Source organism: Epinephelus moara, chromosome 6, assembly GCF_006386435.1.
Source record: "Epinephelus moara isolate mb chromosome 6, YSFRI_EMoa_1.0, whole genome shotgun sequence".
Classification (NCBI taxonomy): domain Eukaryota; kingdom Metazoa; phylum Chordata; class Actinopteri; order Perciformes; family Serranidae; genus Epinephelus; species Epinephelus moara.
Window position 1 is genome coordinate 35,176,182 of NC_065511.1, and position 18,868 is coordinate 35,195,049.

At 41.6% G+C, this 18,868-nt stretch overlaps 1 protein-coding gene across 3 annotated transcripts in view; it reads left to right on the forward strand.

Moving 5' to 3' along the window:
* Positions 1-18,868, forward strand: part of gabbr1a (gamma-aminobutyric acid (GABA) B receptor, 1a) — a 121,772-nt gene that overhangs the window by 52,087 nt on the left and 50,817 nt on the right. For all 3 annotated transcript variants that reach the window (XM_050047968.1, XM_050047967.1, XM_050047965.1), the window contains exons 8-12: positions 5,669-5,803; positions 14,162-14,332; positions 15,047-15,148; positions 15,438-15,503; positions 15,732-15,923. In XM_050047968.1, the coding sequence (XP_049903925.1) occupies positions 5,669-5,803; positions 14,162-14,332; positions 15,047-15,148; positions 15,438-15,503; positions 15,732-15,923 (666 nt within the window). The remainder of the gene's footprint in view (positions 1-5,668; positions 5,804-14,161; positions 14,333-15,046; positions 15,149-15,437; positions 15,504-15,731; positions 15,924-18,868) is intronic.

An 18,868-nucleotide genomic window follows, 5' to 3' on the forward strand; every position in this document is an offset into this window, starting at 1 on the left:
TTTTACAGGCACTCCAAAACAATATGTACTTTATTTAAGGATGCCAGCTTAGGACAATATTTGTTTTGTAGTTGGTCAGAGAGTCCAAAGATGTAAAATCGGGCTTTCCTAGTGCGTCCTCTGCTGCAAGTTTTTGGTAATCAAGCTACACTGCCTTTGTGGTGGAGTGTTAAATTAAAACTAGACTCACAAGTCAGTCTTTAGACGCTTTGCTTAACTAAAGACTGATGACTTTCTCCCTGATTTTGTGTTTAGATGGGTGGATACAATTTCAGAGTTTAAAAAAACTCCCTACGTTGCAGAACCAGTAGTAAATCTGCAGGGCGGTCCTTCTTTGCCTCGCTGAACTCTTGTGCTCGTAAACATAGTCCCACTAGAAACACGTGTAGCGGTACAAAATGGCTCAAGTCGCTGTAAGTCCTTCATTTCCACAATCTTGTGGACTGAGCACACGTTTGATAAAACGGAGTTAAATCTCTCGGCATCCATTTTCAAGCTCTCTGTGTGTTTGTTTCCTTGCGGTGGCGAGACTAAATTAAAACAAATGAACCATCTCTGATCTTTGGACCCTTGTTGTGAATTTGGATATCAAGATTTCAGGCATTTATTATGTTGTTAGACTGCTGGAGTGCTTCAATCTATTGATTCATGGGCTATATTACAGGCTTGTATTTGTGCACGTCCTAACAGTCTAACACTCCATGAAAGTTCTGAATTGGACCATTGTGCCGCTAAAAGGTTAAAAGTCTGTAGTTTTGCCATTACAGAGATAACAACTTGAAAAAAGTATCAAAAGTCAACAGAAAACTTCTCAAATTTCTCCTGTAGCCTAATCTTGTTTTTGTAATTTTCTGTTCAGCTGACCAAATTGAATATTTTTTCCAAAACATCCCTTCTTTAAAGGGAACTCCACTGATTCTGCACATCAAAATCCGGGGATGTGGAGTGAGAAAGAAGCGAGCTAACCAGCCTCTGCAGCTTGCTCCTTATCTCTGCTTGAAGCTAACGGCTCAAGGCTAAGTTTCATGCTTGTGTTTTGCTGCGTTTCATTTACCTCAGAGGTTGGAGCTTTGGAATGACATCACACACGAGTCAACCGCGTTCCAGTATAACAAGACGGAAAAACAAGATGTTGTTTGCCATTGTTAGTGATACCGGTTGATAACAACACATTAGACAGTATTTTGTGCATACAAACACCGTAGCAACATGTCAACAGGTAGAAGTTGGACAGGACTGAGTGTATGATGATTTTAATGAAACACAAATGAGACAGAAGTGCTAGTAAGCAGTAGACTACAGCTTTCAGCTTTCAGCCATCTTGGATTTTGAGGTCAGGGGTTGATTAGGTTCCTCCAACTTCAGGGGGCGCTCCTTTTGAAATTTCCGACTTGGAACACGGAAATTCCAACTTCCCAGTGGCACCGTAACACAACCACATCTTCTACTGAGCTATCGGTGGCTGAGTTGAATCATGGGTAATGCAGGCACCAGGTTTTGACAAAGAAGGATGTGTGAAATAAAAAAAGATGATAACTCTGGTTCTGTAATTTTGATTTATCATTTTAAACTGACCAAAATACATGCAATAGAAAAAGACTACAGAGCAGAAGAGAAAGAAAACCTGAAAGCATTTTTGATAGTCCTCCTGTATTGAAACAAATTTTTAAAAATTACATCATTAATCATCAAAAAGAAACAAGAAAACAAACAAGGAGCGCATAACACAAATTATATCTATATACATAAAACACATGAGCAAGCATAGAGGAAAGGAAACAGAGAAACAAACCTAAAATAACTATATCTATACAAACAACAGAAGCATCTTGCCATAAGGTTCAAGATGGAATGAGAAATTTCGAGAAACTGTGTCCTAAAAACTGGCAAGGAAGAAAACAATTTCAGTGTCATATTCAAACAATTCCATAACTGTGGACCTCTATATTATATTTTTAAAATATAAATGTATTGATGTACAACAGTAAGGTTAATGGAAATCATCGTTTTACCTTGTTAAAAAGGACTGAATGCCTGAGGATGAAATAAAAAAAATGAAACGTATCTGCAAGATCTTCCCTGCAATTCATGATTTTAAACATAAATAAGCACGTATGAAAAACATTTTCCTTGTCCACAGACAGCAATAGATATTTTCTAAACAGAGGTGCAGATTGATCTCGTCTGAATGAGAAATCATTCTCAAAAACCTCTCCTGAATTATAAGTATTTTCTTAAGATACGGATATGTAGCAGCTCAAACAATACTTCAGTAGTTGATAGAGGGAGAGTGATAGGAAAGAACTTCTGGTCCAGAGACAAAATAGTAAAAGATGCACAATAGACGACAAGTTGATCTTCAATTGACGGTTTAATAGCAGCGCTGCGGAGAAGGTACAATCTCTCAGTCTGTCACATACATATAGACATATTGTAGTAAAGAGTTAAGTGTGAAGGAGGATGGATGGGAACATTTTAGCCTATCTAGAGCAAGTATTTGATGATTAAAAAGTAGAATCCCACTTTAGATGCAGTTCCACTAATCACCTTGCCTGGGTCCAGACCTTTGAATCCGCCCACTCCACTGAGTTCCAGTTGACTGGAGAATAAAGAGTTGAAAATTCTGTCTGATATCAGGCAACTAATTACCACTAGATCCAAACAACAATCAATCAGACTCCCAAACAAAGACCCAACTTTATTTGTTCCATTATGAAGATACTATGGCTTGGTTGACTGTTGCTGCACTCGCCTCAACTCCACCCAGTCTTCACCCTGTAGCCCAAATTTGGCTCTAATCAGTCCCATTTTCACGACAATAAAGTGCCATGAAGTAGCACATAGCAACAAATAACTCCCAGCTTCAAAACATCCTGTCAGAAAATGTGTAGCAGATTATTTCCTGTGTTCGCTGGGGCTAATTAGGTCAGACAGCGGCGGTTCAGAAGGTGATGCAAAATGATGCACTTTTATAGCACTGTAATGTAAGACATCACTGAGCGGAGTGTCAGGACATCAATAAAGATTAATATAAGAATGGACGCAAGATTAGCTCACAGCTAAAACTCTCCTGTTCCCGTTTCTCCCAATCTGGTTGCCTCATCCTGTGGGTGCTCCAGCTTCCAAGGACCCACTGAATCGGCGCCTACGAGGGAGACGTTACAGATGCTGTAAACAATCGTGCTAAAGTTCTTTATGTGATTCAATAAATGAAAGTGTTTTGAAGGAACACATGGACCACGTCTTTACCACCCTCCTGGAATAGATGACATCGTCATGGGGTCTAATTGCCAAAGACTTTTCACATTTCTCATACTTATGTGCACATGTAAACAGATATTCTTTTCTCTCTGAACGAGAACTTATCTATGCTGTCCTCACAAGGTAGTTTGCTTGTGTTATTGTGTGACTTTGATGTTTTAAAGGGTAAGTTCGGATTCACCAAAGTCACACAATAACACAAATAAAACTACCGATCAAGGCAGTGCTAGACAAGCTGTTCCTGTGTTCAGTGAGGTAAAATTACTGTTTTTTCTTAATGGAGTCTGGCTTTGAAGAGAGCTTAGATAAGTTTCACTTTACGTGTAGTTCCCCGTCTGAAAGGGTACTGAAAATACACCTTGATAAATGAGACTTGGATTATACTGCACAAGCTGTTTGGGAGTTTGTATGCAAATGTTTTTCTGTTGTTAAACGTGGACCCCTCTGACTTGAATTCATCAAGAATTTTCTCTGTTTTGGATTCTTCATTCACCATGGAGGTATGCAAGAAAAACCGAGTTTTCTCCACAAATTCAACATAACACGAAGTGAATAATTGACATACAAGTGGTCCCCTAACACTGCAGGAGGGGTTGGAGCCGCCTGTTCTTCCTGTGGACCATGACCATGTTCTATCACACAGTGGTGGCCAGTGCACTTTTCTACGCTGCAGCGTGCTGGGGAAATAGCTTGACGGACAAAAACACCAAGCAATTGGACAGGCTGGTTAAAAAAGCTGGCTCAGTGCTCGTCAGGAGACTGGACCCACTAAGAACTGTGGTGGAGAGGGCCACATTGAACAAACTGAAAGCTATAATGGACAATAGCAGACACCCTCTCCACAGCCTCCTGGAGCGACAGAGGAGCAGCTGCAGCAGTCGGCTCATCTCACTGCGCTGCAGAACGGAGCGTTTTAGGAGGTCCTTTGTCCCCACTCCTGAATCCAGTCACACACACACTCACACACATCACATTAGCCACAACTGGACTGGACTGTGGAATGGGCAATTTTATTTTAATTTGATTTCTAATTTCTATTTATGCAGTAATTCCAACTAATTTTATTTGAGCTCTGTTTTAATATCACTGTGTTGTTGATGAGGGGAAGTGTGGTTGTTTTTTATAAGCTGCTGGACAGTTAACGTTCCCGTTGGGGATGAATAAAGTTCTTTCTATTCTATTCTATAGTGTCACAAAGTTAGCAGTCAGAGTTCTCCTTTAATTTGGTTCAGATTATCTAAGTGCACGCTAACATCTTGACTTTCCTTGCGATGACATGACACCACTATAATTCCACCCAATCTGGAGTTAATGGAAAACACGTCAATCAATAAGAAGTGCAGCTATTCCACATATTCCCTGATTCTTGAGCGGTGATTACCTCTTCAGAAAGAACAGAGTGCTGCCTCAAAGAGACAATTCAGCCGTTGAGACAAACACCCCAATTAGGAGCCGTATTGGTTGTCGCCGTCATCGGCCGCTGTCCGATTCTTTGTGACACTCATTTAGAGTGTTTTTTTTTTTTTTTTTATAAAATGTGCTTGTGTGTATTTGTGTTGGCGAGCCACATCTCCTCTTCCATGGTGAATCATTAGATGTGTCAGCCCAGTTTATCAGTGACTCCGATGAGCAGTGCGGTGGTGACGGCCTGTCTGTAATCTGGCTGACAGAGCAGTGATGGATCATTCCAGCCACACTCTCGCCACCGAGACATGCTGTAAATGACTTTATTGGGGGGTTGTAATGACTTGTGATGGCTGCTGTTGTGGTCATCAGACTGGCTTTTGTTGGGTTTCAGCCTGCCTTTCTGTTTTTATGTCTTGATCTGCGTGTTGTGTTTTGATGATACATACTGGCTGTGTGGACGTGAACTCTGTGAACTCTGTGAACCCTGTGCGGATAATTTTTCTTCTTTCCTTCCTCCAGCTTGTCTTTTCCCTTCACATTTGCATCTGCTTGTTTGCTGCTCCCTGCTACTTTCGTGCCATTTTCCTTTACTTCTTGACCTCGTCTGTTTTGTTCTTTCCAATTCCCTTAGTCGTCCTTTTCTTTGTCCTGCTTGTCTTTTCGCTTCACATTTGCATTGGCCTTTTAGTTGCTCCCTGCTTCTTCAATGTCATTTCCCTTTACTTTATCTACCCTTTTCTGTTTTCTTCTTTCTGTTTCTGTTTACAGCCGCCTCCATCTTCCACACTCTATTCCTTATTTGTTCCTTTTCCTCACCCTCTGCTCTCATTCCATCTGTCCCCCTCACCCTTATCTCTCCCATTTCCCTTGCTCTGATTCCTTCCCCTTTTCTCTCTCTCTTTCGATCACCTCAAGTAATTTCTCATCCTTATTATCGATCCGCCCATCCCATCTGTTCATCCGTCCATCCGTTAAACACTCTGTCATTTTGTCCTTCCAGTGTGACCCAGGAGAAGCCACCAAGTTGCTGTACGACCTTCTGTACACAGAGCCCATCAAGATCGTCCTGATGCCCGGCTGCAGCGGCGTCTCCACGTTGGTGGCCGAAGCTGCTCGCATGTGGAACCTCATAGTGGTGGGTGTCTTTTACTGTTTGTACCAAAGTGCACACATTCAGGACATTTTTCAATCCCCTGTCATTTTACCCACAGTGCTTTTCAAATTGTTGAAGGCGAGGTGCGGAGGGAGAGACGTGAGCTGCAGAATGCATCAAAATTTGTACTCCTCAGTCGAACCTAAACACACAGACATGATACACATATTTTTAGATTCAGTGTGACTTCCACTACCAGAGGATATAATTTAATTTCATCTCCAATGTCCATCGTGAATAGACATGTGAAAATCTGTTTCGAGATCATAGAAAAAAGATGCCCCTTTTAACTATAATCAAGTTTTCTTCAGCATCATTGTAGTCCAGTTATAGCTGTCTATACATACATGGGTACACTGCATACAGGAAGTCCTATATATCTAGTTCTGCATACTTTTAATGGCACCAATGTGTCATAATATATAAATGTTGTCTATATCTGTAAGGGGTGTCAGACTGATTTATACTTAGGGATTCATCCTGGCTTCATATGAGCAGAGGAAATGTCCATGCGTCGCTAGGCTTATTTATACAATGTAAAATGCTATAGGCTTGTGCTAATAACGTAGGCATGTTATATTTGTTTGGAAGACGTGTTTAGTATTAGAGAGTTGTTTTGTCGGTGAACCTTGTGAGTTGTACTGGAGCCGAATTATGTACCGTTACCTTTGTTAAATGTTGCTGTCGTCCCTGGTTTTATATGAGAAGAGGAAAAGATCGCCAGCCGCTAGGCTAATTTATACAATGTAAAATGCCATAGGCTTGTGCTAAAAACATTAGCATGTTGTATTTGTGGGGAAAGTGTGTCCAGACAGAGGCAAATGCTTTGTCTGTGAATGCTGCGAGTTATAGTGAAGCTGATTTGTGTACATGTGTTTGAAATTGTCTCTATTAAGACATGTTTAATGTGTTTTTTATGTGTGTTTAATGTGTGTTTTGAATCAACTAAACTTTACAGCACTTCACAGAAACCCTGCTGCAGACTAGTGTTTTGGAGGTGTAACTGCAGAGCGACACAGACACACCACCACACAAGTATAAATGCTCACAACGGCGTAGGCAATGTGCATAGGCGACGGCGTAGGGTCTGCCGTACAACTATAAATCCAGCTGAAGGAGGAAGGTTGGGGGGTGGGTGGATTGGTCAAACAAACATGGGACTTTCTCCCAGGAAACCAGTGTTTGGGACTGTGGAAAACCAAGGGAACTTTTAAGTTATTTTAAGGTACATTGTCCCCATGTTTCTTTTCCTAAACCTAACCCATGTAACTTTACATCAAGTATATAACAAACCATTCATAGGGCGCTAATTCCTTAGCGCTCATACGAACTGACGTACAGGCATTTTCACAAGATATCACGTGAACTGTTGTATGAGGATACGGTTATGCAAAGGTTTAACGATGGAGTTGAGCTGTTTCGGTGCTGGTGTGAATTTGTTGGGACTGTTTATTGGTTTTGTGTTAAATGTTAGCCGCTGCTGCTGTGTTAGCCTGTGCAAACTGGGCAGACCTTAAACTGAAGGGGATGGGTTTGAGTTGGGATGGTCTGGGATCAGACCCCCGGTGCAAAAAGGATCGAATGCAGATATCGTTTGACTGGAGACATTTTGATACTACTTGGTCCGCAGTTATTTTGGTTGATAACCACCATTACCACCTCTGGTAATGATGCAGGTAGTTTGGGTTAAGTGGGTTTAGGTCCTGAGATTTCTGTCTCTGAAATTTCAGCTGCTGCACCCAAAACAGTGGAGGTGAAAGGAATTTTGTTTGTGGGATTTACAGCATTGAGAAATGACATTTAAAAATTCAGCAGCAACGTCTTTATCCAGTGTCCCCGCTCCTCTGAAAAATCCACAGAGCACACTGTCAACAGTTTTCATATGGGGACTATTTCTTGGGTAGAAAATTGACAATGACAGCATTGCACAGCGCGGTCTGTGGATTCACTTGCACTGTATTTAGGTAGAGGCTGAAATCTTAGAGGTAGATATCTCAACACCTGAACACATAAAACCAAAACTAATCTTGCATGGTAGCTCTGTATAAATGCAGCCATTTACAATTTAGAACATTTGGTCCAAAGCGACTTCAGTAACTGCACTGATCCTCCACAGGGAACGAGAGCGAGACATGCCAAACAAACAAGAAGACAATGAATGTTGCCTCTCGTCCCATGTCTCTGTCTCTAGTGAACTTTTGTTCCAGACAGCACGGAGAGTGATATGAGCTGATAAGAAACCTTGAGACTGACACCGAAATCTTGAGCTCTGTTGGTTCTTCACTCTGTTTTATGCGGGCAAAAATGCACTGTAGAAGCTGTTGGAAGCTGATATTAATCTAAATGATGATTGCTTGAACTTGTGGTAATTATACTAAGTTCCCAAAATCAATGCTGTAGTTGTTTATTGATTTTAAGATACTTCACACAGCGTTTTGATTTACCAGCTACACTTTGCGTGGCAGTTTCACAATACTGCATCGACAGGGACACTATGTGCAGGACAAAACATATTGTTTGACCTCACATACTGTGTGATTATACATTTATAGCAAGTACAAACGCGTCCCAGATCCCTAAATCAGCGAGAGATCTGCTGCTGTTTTCTGCTGCTGTTATTTTTTGAAAGCACTCCTGCTTTTTATGCCTTCATCAGTTAGTTTATTTTGTTTATCTCATTCTCTGCCTTCTCTTGATCTGCCTCCCTGTCACTCAAAGTGCTCTGCTTATTAGATTTGTCCCATAATTGAAGTTTCATCCAGAGATTAGTCATCGAGAACAATCAGTTCTAGTGGTTGGCATCTGCCCCTCTTTCTTGTCTCTGGTCTCTTTCTCTCTTCCTCACCCTTCCTTTCCTTATCATTAAAAACTCTTCCACATTTTGACTCTTTGCCTTCCTCTTTTCTCTGTCTGTCGTCGCTGCCTGGAGCTGGCCTGCTCTATTTCAGCCCCTTTTCCATTCCTTTCTTCTTTCCTTCCTTCCTTCCTCCTTTCTATCCTTACTGTCTTTTTCTCCCACTCTTCATTTCCGCCTCGCTCCCTCAACTCGAGCATTCGATTCTCCCCGCACACAAAGGGATCTGTCTCTCTTTACTACACGCCACCACTGGCACAACCTCCTAACCGCCACACTCAATTATTTCTGTATGCTGCCTGCCTGCAGAAGCCTCCTCGCATGTCAAACAGCCTCATCAGAGTGCCGGGGAGGCAAAAGCAACCTCCGTTTCTGGACGCTGATCAAGAAGGGGCTCTCGATCGGCTTCTCTTGGCACAGTGTTAATTTGATCCCCCATCTCCCTTTCTAAAAGCACTGTAAGCCATAGACGGGCATTGATCTGCTACTACAAGGCTACAGGAGAACTGACGAACTGAGAATCAAGAGATATTGTTTGTGGTTTTTGGGAAGCTTCGATGTGGAACTTTGCCTGTCTGTTGCAGAGTGCTGCTACATCGGTCTATTTCTGCCGCAGAAGCTTTTCGCTCCATCTTAGTTTTGTCACTGTTTTCGTGTCTGGTGAAGGTTTATTTGAGTGTTAATGTGGGGAAAAGCTTGCAGCTCCTTGTTTGGTGGTTTCCAGGTTTGACAATTGAATAATTACATCCTACAGGCATGGTGCTAATGAAACTCCTGCAAAAGGCAGATTGGATGAATTATAACATGCATCAAGGCCGAACTGAGTTGTTGACGTTAAAGGGTCTATTCGCCTTTTCTTGTGTTTCTCCAGTGATACCTAGCCATGTTCATTTTTTTTCTTGGTTTATCAGTTTTGTTTGTTTTATTTGCTTTCAAATATCAGATTTCCTCCTGATTGGGATTTAATTGACAGTGACTTAACTGAGTCAGAAATCCTAATTCACTACTTCCGTTTTAAAAGTCATTCAATAATCTACTCTGTAGTGACATTTGAATATTTTGTGTCATCACTGACAGCTGTTGTTTTTATGCATCGATAAAATGCAACTCATGGCATTGTGGAGTTGTTAGCAGATCACTGTCACTCATCCTTAAATGTCATTACTTGTTTTATTTCCTTGTAGGAAAGCTTGAATATATAGAGCATAAATATCTCACTCAGAAGACTGACAGTCAGATAGAGTGGCCAACATTACGGTAACTACAGTTCACTAGAAAATAATGCTCTGTGGATTAAATTAACCTGCTTTAGGAAAAATATGTTATGAGCAGGGCTGCATGATATTGGAAAAAACTGACATTGCGATTTTTTTTATTTGCAATATATATTGCGATATTAATAAATACAAAAAAATAAAGTAAGAAAATTAAAAAATAGTGGCAGGGCTTTTATTTACCACAACTGCAGAGGCAACCAGCTTAACTTGAAACAGACTACATTATAAAATGGCTGTTTATTAATCCCTCTGTGTCTTTATATTTGTACTTTTTATCTGCTCCCGTTGCCTTGATAAAGTTAATGCATTGCACTGTCATTTCAAACTCAACACTTCCAGAATTTGTTTCAAATTAAAAGCCCCTTATAACCTGGTCTGAGAGAATCCCTCCATTTTCTAAATAGGCTTTTATTGTGAAACATTTGTAGGAACTTGGTTGTGGAGGATTCAGTGGCTTGTATGTTCGCGTACGGTACTTCAAATGAAGCTCCTGCCATCTGCTTGCGCTTTTTAGGTGACTACAACAACATTTCGGCTGGCACGTGAACAGACACAGTGACTGAAATTATATATATATATATATATATATATATTATCCTGTTAGGGGTCGCGGGGGCTGGGGCCTATCCCAGCTGACATTGGGTGAGAGGCAGGGTACACCCTGGACAGGTCACCAGACTATCACAGGGCTGACACATAGAGACAGACAACCATTCACACTCACATTCACACCTACGGACAATTCACCAATGAACCTGCATGTCTTTGGACTGTGGGAGGAATCTGGAGCACCTGGAGAAAACCCACACTGACACAGGGAGAACATGCAAACTCTTCACAGAAGAAGAAATATTACCTGCTAAACATCAGCATGGTCATTCTGAGCCTGTTATCATGCTGACATTAGCATGTAACTCCTACATACAGCCTCACAGAGTAGCTAACATGACTGTGGACTCTCACAAACACAGTCCCATTTACATGCACTGGATTAATACAACTTTGGTGCTTGAGTGAGTATTTATGGCGGAGGGACAGTGTGTGTGGGATTGACTCAAAATAAACTACAATAGCCGTATTTAATGGAAATAAAGGAACACGTCACCCAGTGTGTTTTTAGGCGACAATGGAGCTGTCACAACGGCTACTTATGTTTTTTGCACAAATTTTGAGTCATAAACATCTCCCATCATTATAGATACCTGCCCTTCCCCAGCTGCTCTGGACAGTAGTTGCCCTCAGTGTGTTCACATCAGTCCCGGTCACCTATTACACATTTCCTCAATATCTCCTCTGGATATATACTGTACCAGACACTTTCCTTATTTGCCAGATTTTATAATTTAGCACCCAGTGTTAACTTTCCAGCCTTTGTTCAATTCATTGTACTTTTGTTCTGCCATAGTTGATGTCTTTACCATGATTTAATGCAATACGTTCCATGTTAGCGGAAAAGGGGCAACACCGTGTCCTGACTGGATGCAAGGTGAGTGAGTATTAGCAGCTAAATCAGTTTGATTGCATTGTTGCTCTGTCCTAACTGCTTGCGAGCGATGCAGAGTGCCGTTTTGAGCAATACTTTTGTCGGACACCGATCCCTGTTGCGCGCATTGAAAGCGCCACAATGGATTCATGAGGTTGAAATGAAGAGTTATCTATGATACCTCCTTATTTCGCTATAAAGACCTAAATAAGTTGGCATCAGGTTGGAGGGGGATCACCAGGGAGCTGAGTGTTTCTGGAAAGTGTCTAGCAAGCTAACTTGTCTTACAAAGTGGAGATGGTAGTATGATACAGTGTGGTAGCTGCAACAATTATATCCTTAAGTTACCCGCTATAGTATTGTTGTGAATATGAATAATAAGGAAGTACATACTCACCCATCTTTTCAGTGGTTACTCTGAGGTAATTAGGTATTTACATGACTGGACAGTGTTCCATATTGAATGGATGTAACGTGATGCAGCATGATAGTCAGATGCTCACTTGCTTTTAGGACACAGTGTAAGGGTGCGTTCACACCTGCCCTGTTTGGTTTGGTTTAATCGAACTCAAGTTTGTTTGCACCCTAAGTGTGGTTCGTTTGGGCAGGTGTGAACACAGCAGTCGCACTTCGGTGCGCACCAAAACAACCGGACCGAGACCCTCTTGAAGAGGTGGTCAAACGAACTCTGGAGCAGTTTGTTTGTGGTAGTTGCATTACACATTGTTTGGGTTAAACATGAGCATGTTACAGTCCTGGAGGATTATTAATGTGCACCTCCTCCTGTACTGCCTTAATATGCACATTCAGCACATCCAATGCATCAAAACATTGTTTTCTAGTTGGAGCCGCGCCTCGTTTTCAAACTGTATGGTTTGACTAAAATGAACAATGACAGCAATATAGTCCACGATGAGCAGCGCTAAAATCAACCTGCGTAGTTGTCCCTCCATTGTGACATTAGAAAGTGTCACATTTATCTTGCAAGTGTACTCTTCTTCAACGTTGTGTTTACTTCCTGGATTTTTCCCACATGGAAATTCTGACCAATCAAGAGCAGCTTTCTCACACAAGGCATTTGATCTGGTCCGCTTGTAAATGCTGCCGTGAGAACATCAATCAATCAATTTTATTTCTAAAGCCCAATATCACAAATCACAATTTGCCTCACAGGGCTTTACAGCATACAACATCCCTCTGTCCTTTGTGGGATGAACCACATAGGCAATTATGCAACTTCATAACAAAATTAGTCCCTGATTTGGACCAAAGCAAGACAACTCTAGGTCTGAAAGCACCCTAACAGAGAGTTCTGGGCGAAACCATTAGACCACAGAAGGGTTCTCTGCATGTAGAACCTCTCGTAGGGGGTACTGAACCTTTCACAGATAATTTTAGGTGTAACTTGTGCATAGTTTCCAAGTAGAACCCTTTGAAGGATTTGAGGTGGAAACTTTATAAAAAGGTTCTACCAGGAAGCAAAAAGGGTTCTCCTATAGGAACAAGCCGAAGAACCCCATGTGGCTCTAGCCAGCACCTTTATTTCTAAGAGTGTTGGATCAGTTCATTGCTAGTTTTGGTCGTTTCATGTGATTTGTTGATGGAAAATAATATATAATAATAGAGCCAGCATTATCTGCAAAGAAAGTGTATTTTTCCTGTCATGTAACTCCAGTCACAGTCTGCATGTGCTCATGTGTGTTACAAACACCCATCATGTTTATTACTGAGCGTGTCACCCAACAAAGCTGTTGCTGGTTTCTCCAGATCTTTTGATGCCGCACCCAGATCAGCTGTCACTTCCTGTATAGTTTCCCTTCCTTTGTATTGATGCCTTCGTCTACCTGCATGTGCCCACAGGGATTTGTTATTGTGTGGAGTCCACATTGCATATGACATTTGTTATCTAACGTCAAGCCCCCTCTCATTCCCACTGGTGAACATCCCAGGGTTGTGTAGGCACTGGGGCTGAGATGAGAGCTGGGGAGGAGGCTACACTATCTGTATCTCTAATGGTTCCCTAAACTCCGGGTTCCTTGTTTTAAAGGAGAACTGTCGAGGATTTTATCTCCAGTTGTCACAATGAAACTAATTGTTAGAGGAACAGCCTTCTCCCGCTTTCTGTCGGCATTTCTCCTCCATCCCTCTCCCCCGCTGTTTTGGACACACATCTTAGCAGTCTGCGTCTTGTGGGAATAGTGCCTAAGAATTCAAATTATACGGGTCCAAATGAAAGAAGCAGATGATCACTTGTGCTACTGTTTGCAACAACAATAATTAGATCCTTTTTTTTAAAAATTTGTTCTGTTTGTAATAGCAGAATGTATCATCACAATTTCATGGCAATGTATGCTTGGGAAATCCTGCATGCAGTGTTTAATTTTTTTTATTGAAATTACAGTGTTTATCGGCACACCTGATAAGCCGCAGGGAAGCTGAAAGAAAGACGGGAGGGGGGGTGGATGAAAATGAGAAAATGGGAGCAGGGATTGTCTCTCTGGTTCTCTGTCTTTTTGCTGGCTTTCCTCTCTGTTGTGTGCTGTTTGAACCAGTCGCCATCAAAGAACACTGTGTACAGGGGAGGAACAAGAGAGTCCAGATTTGAATACGTTTTGATTGAAGTCTGTTTAAAACTGATGCCTGGAAAGACCTTCAAAAGTACATTTTTCCTTACCCCCCTAAACTTTCGTTTTCCTCTTCTTTTATTTCTGTCTCATGTTTCCCAGCTGTCCTACGGTTCCAGCTCGCCAGCCCTGTCCAACCGCCAGCGCTTCCCAACCTTTTTCCGCACGCATCCGTCGGCCACCCTTCACAACCCCACCAGGGTGCAGCTCTTCCAGAAGTGGAAGTGGACACGCATCGCCACCATCCAGCAGACCACCGAAGTCTTCACCTCAGTCAGTGCCTTTAATCTCCATCTCGCTGTCAATTTTACGGCTTCGTTTTATCTCCAACTCTTTCTTTTATCTCCCTCGCTTGCTTTTTTAAAAAAAAATTTTTTATCACATCCTTACTTTGGCTCCATCATTTTTTTTGGGAAAGTGTCGAGCTGCCTTACTGCCTGCCTGCTTCTGTATGTTTGTTTATGAGAGCTGTTGTGTTCTCAGGCTATATGCGATATCCCTTCAAGCAATCTCTCCAGGCGATTGATGGAGGATTTTTGAAGTAATTTGTTGGAGTATTGGTTGTGAGAAATATTGATCAAGCAATACATCTCTCCCAGGCACGGCGGTCGATACCATGACACTTGGGTTGGTTCCTGTAATGGAGGTTAATGATCCCGCTCTCACATTCTTTCCTCTCCCTTCTCACATTCTTCTTTTCTTCTTTCAGCTCTTGTTCTTTGTCTAAAAATCTATTCTCTCCCATGCTGCCTTTCTTGTTTATCATACACACTGTCCATCTCTCTCTTGGCGTTTCTCATATGCACTTCAGATTTTTTTATTTGGGTTTTTTTTTCCATCTCTTTGGGCTTGGCTGTGTTTCTTTTGTCTTTCTCTATCATCTCAACCCGGCACCTCTCTCTGTCTCAGTTCAGCTGACTCTCTAACCTCCCCCTCTCCCCCCCTCTCCCTGTCTGTCTCCCTCTGTCCTTCCCTTTCATCTCTCAGACTCTGGACGATCTGGAGCAAAGGACGAAGGAGGCAGGCATCGAGATCAGCGTTCGCCAGAGTTTCCTCACCGACCCGGCTGTCGCTGTCAAGAACCTCAAGGTGCTTTGATTAAAAATTCACCTCAGCTGCTGGTCGTCTCTCTCCCCCCTTCTCCTTCCTCCTCTGGCTCACAGCTGCACACGATACCATTAGCATAGAGGCGATTTGATAGAGGAAATTAATGCGCCATGCTAATTAGCAACTCCTGAACAGCAGTACGTGTCGTCCTGCGAAGCAGCAGGAACTTTGGCACGCTGCGCCGCCACATCAAGCTGTGCTACAGTGAAGCTACAGTTTATTGTTGCTGCTGATGTAACTAAGCAATGTTTTGTTTTATGTTTCAATGCAGCGCCAAGATGCAAGGATCATTGTGGGGCTCTTTTATGAGACCGAAGCCAGAAAGGTGTTTTGTGAGGTTAGTAACTTTTCTCGCTTGATTGATCCAATAGACTGAACCTGACTGGCTATTAGCAGAAACTGAGCTCTGTAATGAGCTGTTTGAATGTCTGAATGAATTTCCGTGTTTGGCAGTGATACAACATGCTCAACACATCTCAGGGAATAACTCTCCTCATGCTTATTTATCATTCTCTCCCTCCCCTCAACCACCCTCTGTGTCTGCATCCCACCCTCCCTGCTGCAGGTGTTCAAGGAGAAGCTCTACGGGAAGAAGTATGTGTGGTTCCTCATAGGCTGGTATGCTGACAACTGGTTCAAGATCAAAGACCCTGCTATCAACTGTACGGTGGAGAACATGACGGAGGCTGTGGAGGGACATGTGACCACGGAGATCGTTATGCTGAATCCTGAGACGGTCCGCGGCGTCTCCAACATGGTGGGAACACGCAAAACACTATTTACTCTGCCATTACTCTTGTATCAAATCAAATCAAACCATATCAAATTTATTCATAAAGCACATTTAAAAACAACCAGAGTTGACCAAGGTGCCGTACAATAAGATAAGTAAAGTAACGTAACATGGCGACAGCAAAACGTACTTAAAATAACATAACAACCCCAAAAAAATGCACAAATAAATGAGTGAAAAAGAAAATAAAGCACAGAATAGTGCCGAAAATAAAAACAGAAACCTGAAGGACAATCAAAGGCCTTAGAAAACATGTGGGTCTTCAGCTTAGATTTAAACGTGTCTACAGAGGGGGAGCACTTAATTTGAAAGGGTAAACTGTTCGGGTCGGCCAGTGGCTTAGTGGGTAGAGCTGGCATCCCATGTACAAAGGCAATGTCCTTGCCGCAGTTCTAGCCCATGGCCCTTTGCTGCATGTCATCCCCTCTCTCTCCCCCTTTCACGCTTAATCTGTTCTGTCCAATAAAAAAGCCCAAACAAATCTTTAAAAGAAAGAAAAGGGTAAACTGTTGCATAGCTTTGGGGCGGCTCCTGCAAATGCACGATCACCCTTCCCCCTTAGTCTCGATCGTGGGACTGCCAGGAGCAACTGGTCTGAGGATCTGAGAGATCTTGGGTTGGAAAGGGGGCAGAGGGGTGCCAGACCATGTAAGGCTTAAACTCAGACCTGTACCTATACTTGTAATTATATTAGATAGATAGATATTGATCAGTGATGAGGAATTGTAACATCAGCAGTTTGAAAGATGAATACATTCCTCTAACTGACAAATAATAAGTCAAGTTATAAAGAATCCATCACAATGCAAAATACTTGCGGCACTTAGAAGTGTTTAATGAGCTTATAATGACATCAGCTAGAGTGCACCTGTGCTTTGTCACACAAGTACACATTGGAAAAGGAGCTGCTACTTGTATTTTTAGACACAAATACAGCAAAACTTAGGATCATATTGATAATCAATACAGAAAACAATCAGGAAATTAAAATGATTATACACGAGAAAAGAAAAGATTGCACAAACATCTGTAAATCCATCAAGAAGTGCAGTGCCTACACCTCTCACACACACATCAGTAAACTCCATTAAAGGATTTGAATGGAAAAATACTCAGATACTCACACTTTGGTTTACACTAATTATCACCTGTATTTATGTCTTCCTGCACCCAAAAGGTGAAAAGAAAAACAGGGATGAAGTGCAAATTTGATGCTGATTATGCACCAGAGTCTCTCAGAGTAACAAAACATGAATTATTAGCATGTTAGCAGCTGCTAGCATGGCTGCAGACTTCTAGTCTTGTTATATAGCCAAAATAAACACAGACAAATTCCTAACTTTTATTATGGGCCCTAAAATACTGTTAAATCAACACATTCTTATTCCCAACTCATCAAATAATACAGACAATGAGTGAGTGGCTCTACATGTTAAACTGTTACGCTGTAGGTACCCCTCCAGCGTCAGTTTTGGATGCTTAAGGACGGCATGTCATTTTAAGCTTGTTACATTCATTGTGTCTTATAAAAAGGGTTACCACAGCTATGAAATTAGAAAATTGTTTTCCAGGCATGAAAATGGTTTTAACATACATTGTATGTACATAAAAATCCACTAAAATATCACTAGTATCAAGTGATACACATTCACCTGACTGGCATCGCACTGTTGCCAAGGCCACGCCTCTTTTGGGAGAAAGAAAAGGTGTCACATTAAGTGGAGAAACAGGAAAATGCGGAAAAGCTGTTGTGTTGCAGGTTAAACAAGGCTTTGTGAGTACTTGTACAGGGTGTCCACGGGGTCTTACAAAAGTATTAAAAGTTGATAAATCAAATGTCGGAAAATTAAGGCCCTTAAAAAATATTAAAAAGTCTTAATCGCGATTTTATGAAGTATTACATTTTCTTGGCGTTCAAGCTTTGACAAAAAGTATCCATGAATGTATAATTTATTTTCCTCCTTGCGACTATTACAAACAATAATGTGTAGGTAGGCACACTCGGACTGCCACTCGGGACCGTGCGCATACCTGTGCAACATCACGCGTCAGCGCACGTCCAGGCGCCAAACAGAGGAACAAAAGACAATAAAAAATCCTTCTCATCTTATCTGAGTTCTGTTGTATGTTTGTGCTCCATATATTTAATTGCAAACTACAACTGATTAGTAAGTTAAAGATGCGTTGCTGCTAATGACAGCTTGAAGTGGCAATGAGGTCTTAAGGTTTTTTTGGAAGGTCTTAAAAAAGTCTTAAAAAGGTATTGAAATTAACCTCAGGATTCCTGCATTTACCCTGCTGTATGTGTCAGTCTGGTCTATTGGCGTATGCAGCTAGTTGGCGGTGGGAATGTAAAATGAGCGAGTAAAGTTATTATTTGCAAATGCCTGAAATGTTGTTAATAATGTTTGGCTGTATCTCTATATAGGCCTACCTATGAGAACTACTTAAATGCAGTCGTGGAAATCGGGTAAAATAATACAGAAAAGTTATGGGAGTCTTTTTAAAATTCATAAGTAGAAATGTTTTAGAGCCCTGTACAGTGATAATAAACTTAATTTTCACAGAAAATGAACAGTTTTCACTTGTTACAGTCTCTTTTCAAAATAAACTTCCAACTTAGGTTGACTTTGTTTTTAGGTTTTAGGTTTACTTCATTTTAGGTTTTAAGGTTTACTTGCTATCTGCTTCAAATGTGTGAATAAGAATTTATACTTCTGTGTCGGATCGACGCCGTACCTACGCTTTAGGTTCCCTCAGTGGAACTTTAATTTCACATATAATGTTAGAATGAAGTGACCTAGGCATAGGCATACATCATGTTTGTATTCATTTTATTGATTGATGGCCAGCACATCTGGATCTGGTTTGGGCAGAGACCCAAGGTACGTAGGGGGTCCCTGAGAAAA